At 47.5% G+C, this 14,713-nt stretch overlaps 1 protein-coding gene across 1 annotated transcript; it reads right to left on the bottom strand.

The window, feature by feature from the left end:
• Positions 1–4,391: 4,391 nt before the first annotated feature.
• HAS1 (hyaluronan synthase 1) lies at positions 4,392–11,992 on the bottom strand. The gene is made up of 5 exons (XM_053267417.1): positions 11,937–11,992; positions 11,136–11,833; positions 9,071–9,296; positions 7,002–7,134; positions 4,392–5,968 (listed from the first exon to the last, which is right to left on the bottom strand). Exons 2-5 carry the CDS (start codon positions 11,829–11,831, stop codon positions 5,293–5,295), a joined length of 1,731 nt encoding a protein of 576 aa, XP_053123392.1. The 5' UTR covers positions 11,832–11,833; positions 11,937–11,992; the 3' UTR covers positions 4,392–5,292.
• Positions 11,993–14,713: the final 2,721 nt, after the last annotated feature.

Below are 14,713 nucleotides of genomic sequence, written 5' to 3'. Positions count from 1 at the left end.
ACCCTGGACCCAAGCTCTTGTGGGCTTTATAGGTAATAAGCATCTGGCACCATCTTGGTTTCCTCATCACATCCCAGAAGAACTGGTGACTGGCCCCTCCATGTGGCCCCACATCTCATAGGCCTCCCCCTGGTGATGTATCTTAGCACCTTTCTTGTGCCTCCAAGCCACACCCTTTGGGGTAAAAGGCATGGGATTATTCCCTAAAGCAGGGTTCTCGAATTCGGGTCCTCAGATGTGGTTGGACTACAGCCGCCATCATGTCTGCAATCACAATCACCAGAGGGGGACGATGGGAGTGGGAGTCCAATGTCTGGAGGCCCATGTTTGAGACCCCCTGCCTTAGGGACAAAATATGCACCGAGGGCATCAGAAATGGGTCCCTCTTGGACACCCACCCCTAAGCAATTCTTGCAGGTGTGGTTCTCGCTTTTGGGGATAGAGTAGTAGAACATCAGTAGTAGAACATCAGCTTTGCATGCAGAAGTCTCCAGTTTCAATCCCTGGCTGCATCTCCAGTTAGGGCTGGGAAAGACTCTTGCAAGAAAACTTGGAGAAGAGGTTGCTGCCAGTCAGTGTAGACAGCACTGAGCTAGTTGGACCAATGGCCAGACTCAGCAGACGGCAGCATCCTATTTTCTCTGTCCACACAAGAGCAAACAGGCAAAAGTGAAGAGATATCTTTGCACTGGCATGGCATTGCAGTAGACCAGTATAACACAAGAACATGGTCATTTTTAAAAAGGAGAAACCTCATGCAACTTAAATGGATTAATATCCGCAATTGCTGAAACAGACCTGTGGAGTTCAACTGAGGTAATCAAATTCCATCTCACCCCCCAAATAGAGATGAGACACTCATGTTTCTAGGCAGTCACAAACCTAGAGAAACATTTGTTTAGAGCCAACCACCATGGTGTAGTGGTTAGAGTGCTGGACTAGGAGTGGGGAGACCCGAGTTCCAATCCCCATTCAGCCCTGAGACTGGCTGGGTGACTCTGGGTCAGTCACTTCTCTCTCCGCCTAACCTACTTCACAGGGTTGTTGTGAGGAGAAACCTAAGTATGTAGTACACCGCTCTGGGCTCCTTGGAGGAAGAGCGGGATATAAAATGTGTAAAAACAAAACAAAACTCAGAGCAGTATGACACAAAAATGAAAGTAAAAGTAAAAATTGCCTGCTGGTCAATTTCACCTCAGCTACCAAGCCAGTGTACTGCCTTAAGTGGCACAGCGGTGAAATGTTTGACTAACAAGAAGAAGGTTGCTGGTTCAAATCCCTGCTGCTACTATATTGGGCAGCAGCAATATAGGAAGATGCTGAAAGGCATATTCTCATATTGCGCGGGAGGTGGCAATGGTAACCCCCTCCTGTATTCTACCAGAAGAAAACCACTATGCTCCGTGGGTGTCAGGAGTCGAAATCAACTTGAGGGCACACTTTACCAAGCCGGCTAACAAAAGCAACAGGTTTGGTGTTTTAAATGTATCCCTTGCTCTAGGCATGGACTCATCCTGAAATATATATATATATTTTAAATTAGTCACATCCTGAAATAATTTTCTCTCATGCAGTTTTTCCCTTTAATGACTTGGCTGCAATCGTATGCGCACTTTCCTGGGTGTAAGCCCCATTGTACTTAGTGGGACTTTCTTCCAAGTAGACATGCCCCTGAATATATCAGTTGCAGGGAAGGAATAGCAGGAGTGGGCACGCTCTCCTCTCTTGCCTGTGGGCGTCTCAGCGGCATCTGGAGGGCTAGTGTGAGATGAGAAACAGGATGCTAGACAAGATGGGCCTCGGGCCTGATCCAGCAAGCCTCGTCTCATTTTCTTATGCATCTATGCTCCTGTTTAGAGTACATTTTCCTCCTTTTCAAAAAATTGTCCTGATGTTTCCGTGTCTCTTGCAGATGCTCCAGTCATTGGTTAAAATGGGAAACCACAACAAAATGTTTCTAACTGGGTTTCTTGTCAGAACATAAACACAGGTGAAGCCATTATACCACCATCCAGATTTCCACCAAGTAGCCTCAAGGGTTTCTCCAGAGACACACTTTAAAGTGTTGAGTCTTGACTTTGGGCCATTTAAATCTCCACGCAATCTTCCCGATCTCCTGATCTCTCAGGGAAGGGAAGGAACGAAGTTGGGAAATGCCTGCTTTGACGTGGCTACAGGGACCATTTTTCGCCATTTCAGGCAGGAAGAAAAAACGACGCTTTTAGAAGTAACGATTCAAAGAAATAAATTTGTGGATACCTACAAGGAGAGTGCTGTGCAAGAAACGGAGCAGGGGTGGGTGGGGAAGTTTACCAATCTCGGCACAACGGCAGGAAAAGGAAATCTGGTAATTTGGGGATAACAGGAAAAGGAGTTGCCAGTAACTGGTGAAACCTAGTAATTAATGGGATAATCATCTAATTCCAAGCTTACCAGATGAGGGTAGGTATGGCAGTTAAGGGTTGTGCTGGCATGGTCCCATGAGAGCCAGCCCCCCTGTAAGTCACCAGCAGTGGTCCCTCTATATTTTTCTCATCTCTTTGCGGAATGAGTTTTGTTCTGGGCGGCAGTATCGAGGCACTGTGTGCGCACCTGCATTCAGAGTGGGGCCTTCCTGATTCAACCTGAGCGGGACCTAAAATTAACTGAGCGGACATCAGAAAACTTGGGAGTGCGCGCACATGCGCATGCCTTAGAGAGAACAGTGGTCACTACCCACATGGGCAGCCACACCTCCACAACTTACATTATGGCCATCCACATTTTTTTCCTCTTCCCACAATACTTTGCCTTTCATACTCATGAAGGGGTGGGGGGAAGTACTCATCAAAATCTTCTGATTCTCCATAACTCGGGAGGAGAGCTGGTCTTGCGGTGGCAAGCATGACTTGTCCCCTTTGTTAAGGAGGGTCTGCCCTGGTTTGCTTTTGAATGGGAGACTACATGTATGAACACTAAGATATTCCCCTTAGGGGATGGGGCTGCTCTGGGAAGAGCATCTAGGTTCTAAGTTCCCTCCCTGACATCTCCAGATAGGGCTGAGAGAGATTCCTGCCTGCAAACGTGGAGAAGCCACTGCCAGTCTGTGTAGACAATACTGATCTAGATGGATCAATGGTCTGACTCAGTATATAGCAGCTCCCTATGTTCTTATGGCCAGTCACGACAGAAACATTAGCAAGGGCCTCTATGTCATCTGAAAGCCCAGCGGCATTGTCTGCAGGAAACAGCAAAGATGGAATATATATCATTGCCTGGAAATACCCTCTTCTCAGTTCTCCTCACCTGAAATAGGAGTGTAATACCACTAGCAGCTATTGAACTACAACTCCCATCATCCCCGTTGGCTGAGGATGATGGGAGTTGTAGTCCAACAGCAGCTGGGGGGCTGAAGTTAAGCAGCCCTGCCTTACAGAACCGTTAGCATTCTAACCAGATAATGCATGTCCAGCAATTTGTTTCGAACGCACAAATGCCAACAGTATTGCTGTCGTTGGATACCAAAATTCTCTCCCGCGCCCTCCAGAAATGGTCAAGACAAATAGCAGGTAGTAAAAAATACATTTTATTTAATACCATTTCTATAAAATCTCATTATTCAAATCTTTTGTAAAAAAAAAAAATTAAATAGCCCTTTTTCATTATTAAAATACAGCAAATAAATAACTTCAGCTCCTTTCATCCTCCTGCAGCAAGGGACTCCCATGGCCCCAAGGGTCAATACTGTGACAAAGGCAGAGAGGTGGCCGGGGTTGAATTCTGAGCCTCTCTTTTCTCTGCCACATGGTCAAATGTCCTTTCCAGGTGAAAAGCAAGGCAGAATGTTCCAGCTTCTGTCACAAGATTGTAAACTCTGGTTTTGCACCCCTCCCCTCCACTAAAGTGCCAAAAATGTTTTAGGCACTGTACATACATTTTTTTAAAAAAAGACACAGGCCCTACCGGCAGGCTTACAGATCTAACAGCGTGATACAAAAGAAAAGAACGGGATGGTGAGTGAACAAGGAAGCAATTTAAATTTTCAAGTACTCCCAAGGATTCCTTTAAGACCTTCAAATTTATTGCATAAAAAAACAGATGGTAAAACCTGTAAAAACGTTGTTAGAAATGTTGGTAAAAGCATAATAAAAACAGACGTTTCGGTGTCAAACGCCATCCTCAGCGATGTTCCTACTTCTTCGGTGGATCACCTGCTTATAATGTTCACAGTTTTAATTACACACACAGTAATTAAAACTGTGAACCATATAAGCAGGTGATCCACTGAAGAAGTAGGAACATCACTGAGGCTGGCGTTTGACGCCGAAACGTCTGTTTTTATTATGCTTTTACCAACGTTTCTAAGAACGGTTTTACAAGTTTTATCATCTGTGTTTTTACACAGAACATTTGAAGGTCTTAAAGAAATACTTGGGAGTTCTTTTAAATATGCGTATTGCATCACCGGCTTACCAATTTATACAAATTTTCAAGTATCCAACATACAAGATACAACTACTTTGTTCAGCCAAAAAATAAAAAATCGTTAAACATGTGCAAGTTTTGTAGGTGCCGAGGTCTGATCTCCAATTCTAGAACAGCGAGGGTCTTCCTCACCCCCACCCGTGAGATGTAGCTGGCTCTAAAACTTGAATAGTACAGCAACCACAAGAAAAAGCCACTGGGTCCAGCTGTGTTCAGCAGCTCCCTCTCTTGACTTGGAGCTGCAGGAGCATTTCAGTGCAATGAGATCAGTTCTTGGGCAGCACGGCCCTCCGTGGCTGTGTCCCAGCTGCCCCACCCCAGAGGTGGCTGCATTTCAAGATGAGAAGGCAGACGTGCTGGTGTTTGGAGAAAACCCAATGCTAATAAATAAGCTGAGGTCAGAAATGGTACCCCAGGGCTGGAAAGTTACCAGCAGGAGAGGGAAAGAAAAGGCAGCAGACCCGAATGGGGAGGGCTACCAAATAGCCCCTTCTGGAGGGCTCATCTCAAACCCGGAGTTGGTTTCCGGAAAGCTAGCAGTGGGTCTTATTGGACAACACAAGGATCCTCCCTGAGAATGAGACACCTCGGGGCTTTTGTGCTACCATCCAGCTCTACCCTGGGTCAGAGTCTCAACTTCCACTCTGTCGATGGACCACTTTGTGCGATACGACACACTCTCGAGTAGGAACTCTCAGTTCTCTTTCACGAGCAAGCCCTCCAAGGCTGCTCTCTGCTCCTCAGACTCCTGGGTCCCGATCCCCAGCCCTCACTGGTCCGACTGCCGACATCCGGTTGGGTCCAGGTCTCAGGATTCCCCACCTCAGCTCACACCTGGACGCTGTAGAAATCGACTCTTTTCCGGCAGCACCTCCGGACCCACACCCAATAAAGCACGATCATGGACGTCCAGTAGCCCACATAGATGGCTGAGCCAGTGAGTAGATACCAGATCTCCATTTGTTTGTTATCAGCCATCCAGTCAGCTTGGGCCTCTTGGCAGATGGTATAGATCAGGCCTCCCAAGAGAAGCAGGCCCCAGACGGAGACAGGTAACAGGGGCATGTAGTTCCCCACCATCTTCTTCCGGCCCGACGTCCCCCAGCTGCTCTTGTTCATGGTTATGATGGCAAAATACTTGGCTGGCAGCAGGCCGCCCATGTAGAGGACGGCGTAGAGGGACATGAAGATCATGATGGGGTTCCCCCGCAGCCAGCAGGCATACAGGGCCTTCACACAGGCCACCAGCTGGACACAAAGCAGCACCCACAGCACGTCCCACAGATTCCCCCCGTAGAAGAGCCGCAGGACGGTGGCCGTGACGAAGAAGGGGAAGATGCCGGAGACCACCGACTCGTAGGTCATCCACAGGTGGTGGCGGTGCCACCAGAGGGCGTTGTAGAGCCACTCGCGGAAGTAGGATTTGGTCCAACGGGTTTGCTGGGCCAGCCATCGCAGGAACAAGGAGGGGGTCTCCGAGTAGCAGCGCGAGCGGGCTGTGTACCTGGGACAGGGAGGAGACAGTCTAAGAATACCGGATCTGCTTAGCCTTCCAGGATGGTTGGAGAGGGAGGAGAGGTGGTCTTGCGGTAAAGGTCAAGGGTGCCGCTGAGTCGGTGTCAACTCTTGGTGACCACAGAGCCCTGTGGCGATGTGGTCTTTGGTAGAATGCAAGGAGGGGTTTTATTTATTGATTTGATTTATATACCGCCCCTCCAAAAATGGCTCGGTTTACCGTTGCCATCTCCTGATAGCAAGCTTGAAATGTCCCCTTTGCTAAGCAGGGTCTGCCCTGGTTTGCATTTGAAAGGGAGTCTATATGTGAGCACTGTGAGATAGTCCCCTCAGGAGAGGGAGCTGCTCTGGGAAGAGCATCTAGGTTACAAGTTCCCTCTCCGGCTTCTCCAAGATAGGGCTGAGAGAGACTCCTGCCTGCAACCTTGGAGAAGCCGATGCCAGTCTGTGAAGACACTACTGAGCTAGATAGACCAGTGGTCTGACTCAGTATATGGCAGCTTCCTATGCTCCCCTTAGGGGATGGGGCCGCTCTAGGAAGGGCATTTGCATGCAGAAGGTTCCAGGTTCCCTCCCTGGCATCTCCAAAATGGTCTATCTAGCTCAGTATTGTCTACCCAGACTGGCAGCGGCTTCTCCAAGGCTGCAGCCAGGAGTCTCTCTCAGCCCTATCTTGGAGTCGCCAGGGTGGGAACTTGGAACCTCAGATACTCTTTTCAGAGCAGCCCCATCAGGAGGAATATCTGATAGTAATCACACATGTAGTTTCCCATAAATATGCAAACAGCGTGGACCCTGCTTAGCAAAGGGGACAAGTCATGGTTGCTACCACTAGGGGTGTGCATGGAACCGGCTGGTCTGGTTCAAGTCCGAACTGGACCCGAACCGGACCGGTACGAACCGCACCGGTTTGGTACGGCAGCCCCTCAAACCCCGCCCCCCGGTTCGGTCCAAAGACTCATTCTCCCCTCATTCTGCTCTGCGACCCTTCCAGAGCACCCAGGCACCCAAAACGTCCTTACTTGGTGGCATAGCCAATGCTCAGCATCCGATTGGTGAGGTGCCGGTCGTCCCCAAAAGTACAGTGGGTGCCCAGAAACTTCTGATTATACCAGGACTCCAGGAACTGCTGCAGGAGGTCATTCCGATACAAGCCTGCAGGGGGCAGCAATGAGACGGTGTCAGAGGAAAAATTCCATGCTTTGGGAAAACATCACAACCCTAGGATCACTCTCGTTAGGTCCAGGCAGGGTTGAACAGCTTCTGTGCTTCACACCTCGGGGGCACAACAGCATTTCTGCCCCTCAACGCTGCCTCCTGCACAGGGCTCCTGTGTGGCTACGACTCAAGCATCTCACTCCAGAGATGGCTGCATTGGTTTTAGGTTAGAAGGGCAGAAACACACTACCAATATTGATATGCCACTTCTCAGGAAAGTTGCCAAAGTGGTTCCCATAGAAAAATACATCATAAGTGAAGAAGATGGTTAACAACCTCTGCTAACTGGGCAAAGAGGCACCTTTTTAACATGGTGATTCTCTTGTATTTAGCAGGGGGAGAGCAACTGGCCCTATCCACCCCCAGCACAATACCACCAGTGACTGTTGCTGGTGTCTATCTTGTGTTTCTTTTTAGATTGTGAGCCCTTTGGGGACAGGGAACCATCCTGTTGATTTATGTATTATTTCGCTATGTAAACTGCTTTGGAAACTTTTGTTGAAAAGTGGTTTATAAATATTTGTTGTTGTAGATGGTTCCCTGTCCCCAAAAGGCTCACAATCATTTTTTCTTTTTTAAAAAGTGCCTAATGATCCAATGCGAGAACTTTTTGTAGGGCCGGGAGATGACGTGATGCAGGAGAAAAGAAAGAAGGAAACCACTAGGCAACGGCTGCACAACTTCGACCCGTCGGCTGCTGTTGAACTACTATTTATTTATGACATTTCTATCCCAAGACTTTGGGCGGTGTACATCAACCAACTAACCAACCCACCATTTACAACAATCAGCTTAAAACCATATTAAAACAAATGTAAAAGCACTTTTAAAACATGTATTTAAGAACCATTTAAAAACCTTGGAAGGCCAGGCCAAACAAATAAGTTTTCAGGGGTCTCTTAAAGGCCAACAGCGAGCCCAAACTATGAATTTCTGCCAGGAGTGCATTGCACAGCCCAGGAGCAGCTGCAGAGAAGGCCCAGTTCTGAGTCGCCACCAGACATACCGGTGGTAACCAGAGACGGATCTCTCCAGATGGCCTCAATGTGCAATGGGGAACATACAGAAGGTGGCGCTCTCTAAGGTTAACCTGGATATAAGCCATTCAGGACTCTAAAAAGGTAATGAACCAGAACTTTGTATTTTGACCAGAAACGTATCAGCAGCCAGTCAAACACCCATCATCACTGACTATTGGCCGCTGTGGTTGGGATGATGGGAGTTGTAGTCCAACAACAGCTGAGAGCCTAAAGCTAAGCAGCTCCACACTAGACCTTGTATCTCCTTGACCAAACACTTCAGCTATATTGGCTTCGTCTAGAATCAATGCTGAAGGCCCTCTGCTTTTATCAGTTCGACCCAACGGTTCTTTTTGCCCGTTGCACTTCAGACACCAGCAATTCCAGCTAAAACCCCGCAAGCTTAGCCACTGATCTCGGGGAGTCCTGAGCTGCAGGATGCTACAGAAGATCTGGTTTCAGTGGTGCAACATAAAGAAGGCCCCCAATTCAATCCCTGCCATCTCCAGGGAGAGTTGGAAATAACCCAGGGCAGCCAGTCCTTAGCAGTGTTCTCTATAACGGGGATTCCCAGAGGGTGGTGAATACAACTCCCATCATCCACTGCTGCAGTTCCATTTGGCAGGGGATGATGGGATTTGTAGTCAACAGCATCTGGGAATCCCAGTTACAAGGAACACTGGTCTTTAGCTAGATGAACCGAGGGTCTGACTCAGCGGACGGCAGCTTCAACGTTCAAATGGACCAGCTCTATAACGGGGCGTTAGCTACTCCACAGCCCCAGAACTTTCAATCGAACGATTAAAATGTCGCCCCCCTATTTGGAGTAAGGAGATGATTTAGGTCTGAGTTACCCAGGGGGCCGCTGATGCAGGAGACGCAGTCGAAGTAGGACTGGCAAGCCCGTTCGATGTTGAAGGCCATCCAGTAGCGGAGGCTGCTCATGAAGCTGATGTAGGAGTCGGAAAGGTTCAGGATCCTCACGTCCCCCCCGACAGCCCCGTAACGCTCGTTCGACTCCAGCACTTTCACCAGCTCCACCGTCGCCTGTGGCTCCAGCTTGGTGTCCGAGTCACAAACCTGGGAAAGGAGAAGAAATTTAGATTTTAGACACCCCAAGGACATCTAAGCCACCTAATGGCCCAGCGGGGAAATGACCTGACTAGCAAGCCAGAGAGGTTGCTGGTTCGAATCCCCGCTGGTCTGTTTCCCAGGCTATGGGAACATAGGAAACTCGATGGTCTATCTAGCTCAGTATTGTCTTCACAGACTGGCAGTGGCTTCTCCAAGGTTGCAGGCAGGAGTCTCTCTCAGCCCTATCTTGGAGATGCTGCCAAGGAGGGAACTTGAAACCTTCTGCTCTTCCCAGAGTGGCTCCATCCCTTGAGGGGAATATCTTGCAGTGCTCACACATCAAGGCTCCCATTCATATGCAACCAGGGCAGACCCTGCTTAGCTAAGGGGACAAGTCATGCTTGCTACCACCAGACCAGCTCTCCTCTCTATAGGGAAACACTTATATTGGGCAGCAGCGATATAGGCTTGGATCCTGAGTCTTTATTAGAAACTGACCTAGTGAATGCCAAAAAATTAGTACGTCAACGTCTAAATGATATGGAGCTCCAGAACAAGTTGGCTTGTCTGCCGGCATTTTACAATCAGTTTAAGGCCAGGGTGAGTTTCTTTCCGGCTTCATATTCGTCCACCATAAGTGTCAGAAAGTTCCGCTGGGATTTTCCAAGAGCACATTTTAATGCCTTCCCTTCAGCTATATTAACGGGGAGATTTCAACATCTACCCCTGGAGTTTCGCTTGTGCCCTTGTGGCTCAGGTGAACTTGAATCAATTGCTCATGTTTTATTACACTGTAGATTCTATAGTAATATTAGAGAGCGTTTGATTCTGCGGCTTCTTTCTAGGTTTCAAAGTCAATCGGATGAGTTGCTGGTGACGCTTTTACTCGAAGAGAATGCACTCCGCGTCTCTCATGTTGTAGCACAATTTTGTTTCCTTGCAATTAGAATTCGTAGTTCATTGATTGGTGTGTTAAAGTTAATGAATGAGTTAATGTTGAATGCTGAAATAAGGTTAATTGTTTGTGCTGTTGTTTTGGCCATCGGCCGCAAATAAATAAATAAATAAATAAATATCCGTTATACAGTGCTGGACTGAATAGGCACCATCCCGAAAGGCTGGTCCTTAATCAGGTGTTGGAGATGGAGTTCCAGTGTATCGACCTTTTGCACCAACTATCCTAATGACCACTAGGGGCACACTGGGAGTAGAGATAGTGCGAAAGGGTCTCCCTAGCTGTTCTACCTGTCTCTGCTCGATGACCCCTGATATGACTCCTCAGGTATTTCCTGTGAGTCCGAATCCCTTCCTTACCTTGTAGAGAGCAGATGGAAACATCTCTCCCTCTCCCTCCCTCCCTATTCATTATATAGTTCTTTAGATTAAGGATTAGATCTTTCCTATCCAAAGGTGTACTTCACTAATAAATCTGCTTAGTGTTTTGATTCTACAAGAATCTCCATGCGTCCTCTCTAAACAGCTGCCACAACTAAACTCTGCATTCTGCTCTGTAACTGGAGCAGCTAGCTTCTTTAGTGCTCTGCGAATTAACTGGGGGATAAAAAAAAAAATCACAACCCACAACCCCTAGGACATACCCAAGAACCCATTGCAATGAGACACCCTTTCCCTGAAGGCAGAACATCTGAAAACCATCATGCCTTTAAAAATACCGAGAGAGATGCAAGAAGTGGACAGATTGATCAGTAGAGAGTTGGAAAGGGTTAGGCGGAGAAAAAGAAGGGAAGCCAACAGCAGCTGGTGGAAAGAGAGCTGGAAGAGACCTGGGCAAGGTCTAGTGACTAGCATGTTGTAAAGTCCAACCAACGGATAAGAGTTAGTTACCTGGACGTAATCCACCGAGTTCCCCAGGGCCTTGAAAGCTGTATACATGACTTCTCGCTTCCCACCCCATTTCTGCATGATGCAGACGCATCTCTTAGTTCGTATCAGCTCTTCCACGGCCAACTGTCCGGGGTCCTCCATGTCGATTTCACTGTAGCCAAACGGCTCGTCCCCAGCCTGATAGCCGCTATCCCCCTCGTCCACGTCAAACTGAGGCTGGTGGTGGTAGTTGTTCTCCCAGACAAAGGTGCCCACGTCCTCCCCAGCAAAGACCTCCTGGAACATCTCCATCATGTAGCGGTCCTCGGGGCTGTTGCCATCGATCACCATGATAATCCGGAGCTTCTCCAGGGGATACAAGGTCGCCTTGACCGACTGAAGGCACTCCCGCAAGTAGGCCGGGTCCTCCTGGTATGCGGAGATGGTGAGGGCCACCGTCTTGGTGTAGCTGCAAGTCAACGAGTCCCTCCTCATCCTCTTGTGCTCCAGGAAGGCAAAGAAACTCTGGATGACGAGATGGCCAGTGAGGAAGGCTCCATAGAGGCCGAAAGCCATGATGTGATACCGGTCAGCGGCCAACTGCACCCCTGTGATGTAGGCCCAAGCCAGGACCGACAGTATGAGCACGGCAAAGCCAATGGTGAGGACCCGGCGTCCGGTCGAGACGAAGGCCTTGGGGGCTTTGGCAACATCCATCCCTGGAAGGAAAGACCAAGGAGCTTGGGTTATTTAGGAAGAGAGGAAGCTCAGCTGCCTTATACCGAGTCAGACCCTTGGTCCATCTAGCTCAGTATTGTCTACCTAAACTGGCAGCGGCTTCTCCAAGGTTGCAGGTTGGAGTCTCTCTCAGCCCTATCTTGGAGAATACCAGGGAGGGAACCTTCTGCATGCAAGCAGGAAGATGCTCTTCCCAGAGTGGCTTCATCCCTTAAGGGGAATCTCTTACAGTGCTCACAGATGTAGTCTCCCATTCAAATGCAAATCAGGGTGGACCCTGCTTAGAAAGGAGACCATGCTTGTTCCCACAAGACCAGCTCTCCTGGTCTTAAATAACAACAAATATTTATACACCGCTTTTCAACAACAACAACAAAAAGTTTCCAAAGCAATTTACATAGAGAAACAATAAATAAAAGATAGATATCTTTATTTCGGTCATTGACCAGCAATAATAAACAGAGAACAACTGCAAACAATAATCAATATGGCGAATTCTTTGCAAAGTTTACAAACTACGTAACAGAACTTGGCCACATTCCAAGAAACTGAGTCTTTAAAAGTTGACAGCAAATAATCTAAATAAAACTCATCAGTGTGGCCAGGAAATTCCATTAAAAAAGAAGAAATAAAATTCATTCGAATATCCTTGTAAAATGTACAATAGAGTAATACATGTGCAGTTGTTTCTATACCTCCCGAACCACAAAGACATAAGTGGGCCAAATATGGTAATTTCTTAAACTTCCCCTCTAAAACTGCAGTGGGAATTGCATTTAGCCGAGCCAGATCATAGCTCTTCTGATAGAGAAATAATAAATAAAAATAAGATGTAATCAATAAGAATAAATAAATTTCTAATGGTATGAATTTAATCAATAGGGTTATATGCATGGATTTTGCACTTGCTACCGAAATGCAGAAGAGTGCAGAATATGGTTCTGGGCACAGAATTGATTTGACAACCAGCCACAATTTTCTAGCTCATAAATTAGGTCTTCACTAGCAGCCTTTGTACTTAGGGGGTGAAGATAGGCCTGAAAGCACAGCAGCCCTGCTTGCTGAAGTTCCAAACAGAAGATAAGGGCCACGCTAGACAATATGCAGGCCTCAATTATGCAATAGGCATCTCGTCTAGCTTAGTCCAAGGATCTCTAGCGCTGCAGAGCCAAGGATTCAGTGCTTCCACCAACCAGCAAAGCTAGGGGAGATCAGGCAAAGCAAAAGAAGTGAATTCAGTTTTTCTCAAGTTGCACGATTTATACGGGCCACATAATGCAGCTCTGCTGGGTGAGAAATTTGAATGCATCTCCTGCTGTTGGAGTGCTTTGAAAATCGTTCTGTATTGAAAAGAAAAGCAGAACCTTCAACAACAACCAAACTGAAACCACTCTTAAAGTAAGTTGCATCATCATAGAACGAGAGAGAGTTAAACTATTAAGCACTGGGTACAGCTCAACACCCACCTAATGGTGCAGCAGGGAAGTAACTTGCCTAGGGAGCAAGAGGTTGCCAGTTTGAATCCCTGCTGGTCTGTTTCTCAGACTATTGGAAACTCTTCCAATAGTTCTGCAGCAAAACGTGCAGTCGCTATTCTGCTCAAAAATGATTTTCACGCCAATTAACATAATATGCAAATTAGGCACCCAGATCTGGAAAGCCAGAATATGGCAACCTTAATTAGGGATGTGTATCGAGTGGGATTTGTGTTCCGCTCCGAGCTCGGAACACAAATGCCTGGAATGTTCGGTCATGCCGGTTCTTCCGACGGAACAAGCATAGAACATTCAGAGTGTTCCGAACAAACGTCATTTTGGGGATGTGTTTCCCCCTTGCTGACTGGTTTCGCCACTGGTTTCCGATTGGCTTGTGACCTCCTTGCTTCTTGGTTGACTTGTTATCAGACAAATCAACTTGATTTGTACAACAAGCCAACCAAGAAGCAAGGAGATTGCAAACTACTCCGACTCAGAACGGGGGTCACCTAGATAAATATTCCAGAGCTCAGCCTCGCTTCAGAGTAAAGTCCAGCAAAGGTAGCATGCTACACAACTCTTCAATCCACCCTCAGGGAGAGGGCGATGGAGACCAGGCCCCTCTCGGTCCCACAATCAAAATATTTGTACTTCTCTCTGGACACCTCCAAACCAACCTCCTGGCAGAGACTCAAAGCAAAGCTGTTAAATATATTAACAGGGCCAAGAAAGAGGCGTTGTCAAACATTACAGCAATTGGCACCAATTGGTCATTGAATCAATAAATGACAGAAGTGCTCTCGGTGTGGTACATATCCCGCACCCCTTACCATCCCAGTTTCAACCACTGGAAAGGGAGCTCTGACTAATGCCCTGCTTGCTTCTTGAAGCAGAATCAGGGTCTCTTCCCTCCTCTTTTCGCCATTAAGTCCTCAGTCAAACTGATGAAGTTCAGATAAGCGGGGAGGGCACTTTTCGGCAAGAAAATGGCACGGCAGGAGAGGGTCCCAATATGGACTGTCTGCCCTGTGGCAGATTTGGCTTCAGATGTTGTAGCACTTTCCTGCATTAAGCAAGGGGCTGGATGAGATGATCTCCAAGGTCCCTTCCAACTTTAAAATTCTATTTAAAAATAAATAAATGAGTGAGGAATCTCAAGATGCGATCGGCCTTTGGGAGAACCTCCCCTCCCCAAGTTTATGCACTCTATTGCAAAATGGTTGAAAAGCAGTATTTAGGGCAGCACACTGGAAGTGGAGTCCTGAGCACTGGCTCAGAACCAACACATGCTCACACTCAGAACTGGCTTGGAACCACACTCAGAACTGGCTTGGAACCACACTCAGAACTGGCTTGGAACCAACACAGGCAGCCTAAATGTACCCA

This window comes from Hemicordylus capensis, chromosome 7, assembly GCF_027244095.1.
Source record: "Hemicordylus capensis ecotype Gifberg chromosome 7, rHemCap1.1.pri, whole genome shotgun sequence".
In the NCBI taxonomy this organism is placed as follows: Eukaryota; Metazoa; Chordata; class Lepidosauria; order Squamata; family Cordylidae; genus Hemicordylus; species Hemicordylus capensis.
The sequence above is the reverse complement of the archived record's forward strand: the minus strand, read 5'-3'. Positions and strand labels throughout refer to the sequence as shown.

What these genes read in the sequence shown, in the direction of transcription:
- HAS1 (XM_053267417.1), bottom strand. Translation starts at nt 11,831, where the DNA reads ATGGATGTTGCCAAAGCCCCCAAGGCCTTCGTCTCGACCGGACGCCGG. An exon ending in ACTCGGTGGATTACGTCCAG is followed by an intron (nt 9,297 to 11,135) that starts GTAACTAACTCT and finishes CTCCTTTCCCAG; the next exon opens with GTTTGTGACTCGGACACCAA. An exon ending in AGCATTGGCTATGCCACCAA is followed by an intron (nt 5,969 to 7,001) that starts GTAAGGACGTTT and finishes TCCCTGTCCCAG; the next exon opens with GTACACAGCCCGCTCGCGCT.